The sequence below is a fragment of the Camelina sativa genome, chromosome 6 (genome assembly GCF_000633955.1).
Source record: "Camelina sativa cultivar DH55 chromosome 6, Cs, whole genome shotgun sequence".
Classification (NCBI taxonomy): domain Eukaryota; kingdom Viridiplantae; phylum Streptophyta; class Magnoliopsida; order Brassicales; family Brassicaceae; genus Camelina; species Camelina sativa.
The window spans coordinates 23,271,623-23,274,095 of record NC_025690.1 but is presented as its reverse complement, the minus strand read 5'-3'; the positions used below and the strand labels follow the sequence as shown (position 1 = coordinate 23,274,095).

At 37.3% G+C, this 2,473-nt stretch overlaps 1 protein-coding gene across 1 annotated transcript in view; it reads left to right on the top strand.

Annotated features, from left to right (window-relative positions):
* LOC104793120 (phospholipase D beta 1) overlaps positions 1 to 2,473 on the top strand; it is a 7,715-nt gene that overhangs the window by 2,593 nt on the left and 2,649 nt on the right. Inside the window, exons 4-8 of the mRNA XM_010519409.2 lie at positions 746 to 994; positions 1,431 to 1,499; positions 1,588 to 1,735; positions 2,011 to 2,159; positions 2,430 to 2,470. Coding sequence (XP_010517711.1) covers positions 746 to 994; positions 1,431 to 1,499; positions 1,588 to 1,735; positions 2,011 to 2,159; positions 2,430 to 2,470 — 656 coding nt within the window. The remainder of the gene's footprint in view (positions 1 to 745; positions 995 to 1,430; positions 1,500 to 1,587; positions 1,736 to 2,010; positions 2,160 to 2,429; positions 2,471 to 2,473) is intronic.

The window sequence follows — 2,473 nt, the reverse complement described above, 5'->3', positions numbered from 1 at the left end:
GGAGTTATGGCAACCCATGATGAGGAGACACGGCGTTTTTTCAAGCACTCCTCAGTTCAAGTCCTGCTCTGCCCCCGAAATGCTGGAAAGCGACATAGTTGGGTCAAGCAGAGGGTAAAGTGGCACTTCCTTTATCCTCTTTTTTTTGAACTAGGTATCCGGCTTCTAATTAATTTTTAGTCTATCAGGAAGTTGGGACAATCTATACACATCACCAAAAGAACGTAATAGTTGATGCCGATGCTGGTGGTAACAGAAGGAAAATTGTAGCTTTTGTTGGTGGTCTTGATCTGTGTGATGGCCGATATGACACTCCTCAACATCCGTTGTTCAGGACACTACAGACACTCCATAAAGATGATTTTCACAACCCCACTTTTACGGTACAGTTTCTTAAGACTACGTAGCTTTCTTGTCAATACTTAGTAAGCGATTACCTTGAACGGTAGCTAGGAGCCATATTTGTTCTTTTTCTGCAATATGATATTTAACTTGTTTAAATGGTATTGTTTGACATTGATTTATTTAGTCTTTGTTCTGGCTTCATTTTTTTTGTTTAACTAAATTATGCAAACAAATAGCGATTTAATAATTATTTCAGTAGCCGTGATTTTTTTTTGTAGAGATCTTGTCTTCCAAAGTTTTCCAGTTTTATTTGCCATTTGTTGAGCTCTGACATTGATAACGATCTGGTAATGGGCTAACACCTTAATTTGTGTTCTAAAAAATGTTGTTATTTCGACAGGGAAACCTTTCAGGATGTCCAAGAGAGCCTTGGCATGACTTACACAGTAAGATCGATGGCCCAGCTGCGTATGATGTACTGACCAACTTCGAGGAGAGATGGTTGAAAGCTGCGAAGCCTAGCGGGATCAAGAAGTTTAAGACTTCCTATGACGATGCGTTGTTAAGGATCGATAGGATTCCAGATATATTAGGTGTTTCTGATACTCCTACTGTTAGTGAGAACGATCCTGAGGCTTGGCATGTTCAGGTAATAACATCAAAACTGTTACTGGTCTGGAAGAAGACCGTAGTGATTGAGCATTTTATGAAGCCATGATTTAGATCTTACGCCACTCTTTAGCATTGCATGCTAGTTAGAGATGAAGAAAAATACTTGATGAACATTTGCTAATTAGTGCCTAGACTCATTTAGCAACATATCGTCTGACACCAATTTCCTAGTACTCGATTCTTCTCTTAATCTCTAGCCATTGATATGAAAGGGATCCTTCTGGATAGCCTTTATATAGAGGTTTGGTTGAGACTATTCTTTAGAGTTGGTGAAAGGTGTCATATTATAATAGATCACGCAGAGTTTGAAATTTGATCCGAAATATTGTCCTGGACAACTATTTCTTTATAGTAGAAATATAATTGCCGTTCATATTACGCAAGAAAGCTGATGTGTTTCGGGTTTGGTACAGATTTTCCGTTCAATCGACTCAAACTCTGTGAAAGGTTTCCCAAAGGATCCAAAAGATGCTACGTGCAAGGTGACTTGAAAAAGCAAAGGAATCTTTAGCTATCATTATGTTTCGGTGTCAGAAAACTAATCCATGAAAAGATTTTTGTTTTGGATAGAACTTGGTGTGTGGGAAAAACGTGCTGATTGATATGAGCATACACACAGCGTATTTCAAAGCCATTCGTGCTGCCCAACACTTCATTTATATTGAGAATCAGTATTTCATTGGGTCATCCTACAACTGGAATGCGCATAAGGACATAGGTTTGGTTATATGTCTCTGCTCCTTTATTTCAAGAATACAAGAAATTTAAGTTTGCTCGTACACTTATAAATTTTTGTCCTAAGATAAAGGCATCAGGCAGTTTTGTGTATATATCTTAAACAGTGTCCTAGTTATTATGATATCTATTGAATTATTTTTGTCAACCATGACCTCCTACTTCTTTACTTTGTGCTAGTTTTAGGTTTATTATTTGTTTCAGATTCTATTTGAGTTGCATTGGCTCTTAATATTGCTATACAATGTTGGTGTGTAGGTGCGAATAATTTGATTCCTATGGAAATTGCGTTGAAGATAGCTGAAAAGATCAGGGCAAATGAACGCTTTGCTGCATATATTGTCATTCCAATGTGGCCAGAAGGTGTTCCAACCGGTGCTGCTACCCAGAGGATTCTATATTGGCAGGTATTTCTAAATCAAAAACTCGTGGCGTGGTTTTCTAAGCCAAATTCTTCCTTACATTTCTCAATCAGAAATTAGAAATCACAAAACTAAGTAGAAACTAGTAGGGATAATCTTGATAGTGTATGTTCTTAACTCATGATGGATTCATCATACATCATTAATATAGTTAAACGATTTAGAAGTTGCATGTAATATTTATGTTTCTTACATGAGTTCTGTCTGGGTATTTGGAGATTATGAAACTGAATGTCAGTGTTATCATCGTTGCAGCACAAGACAATGCAGATGATGTATGAGACTATCTACAAGGCGTT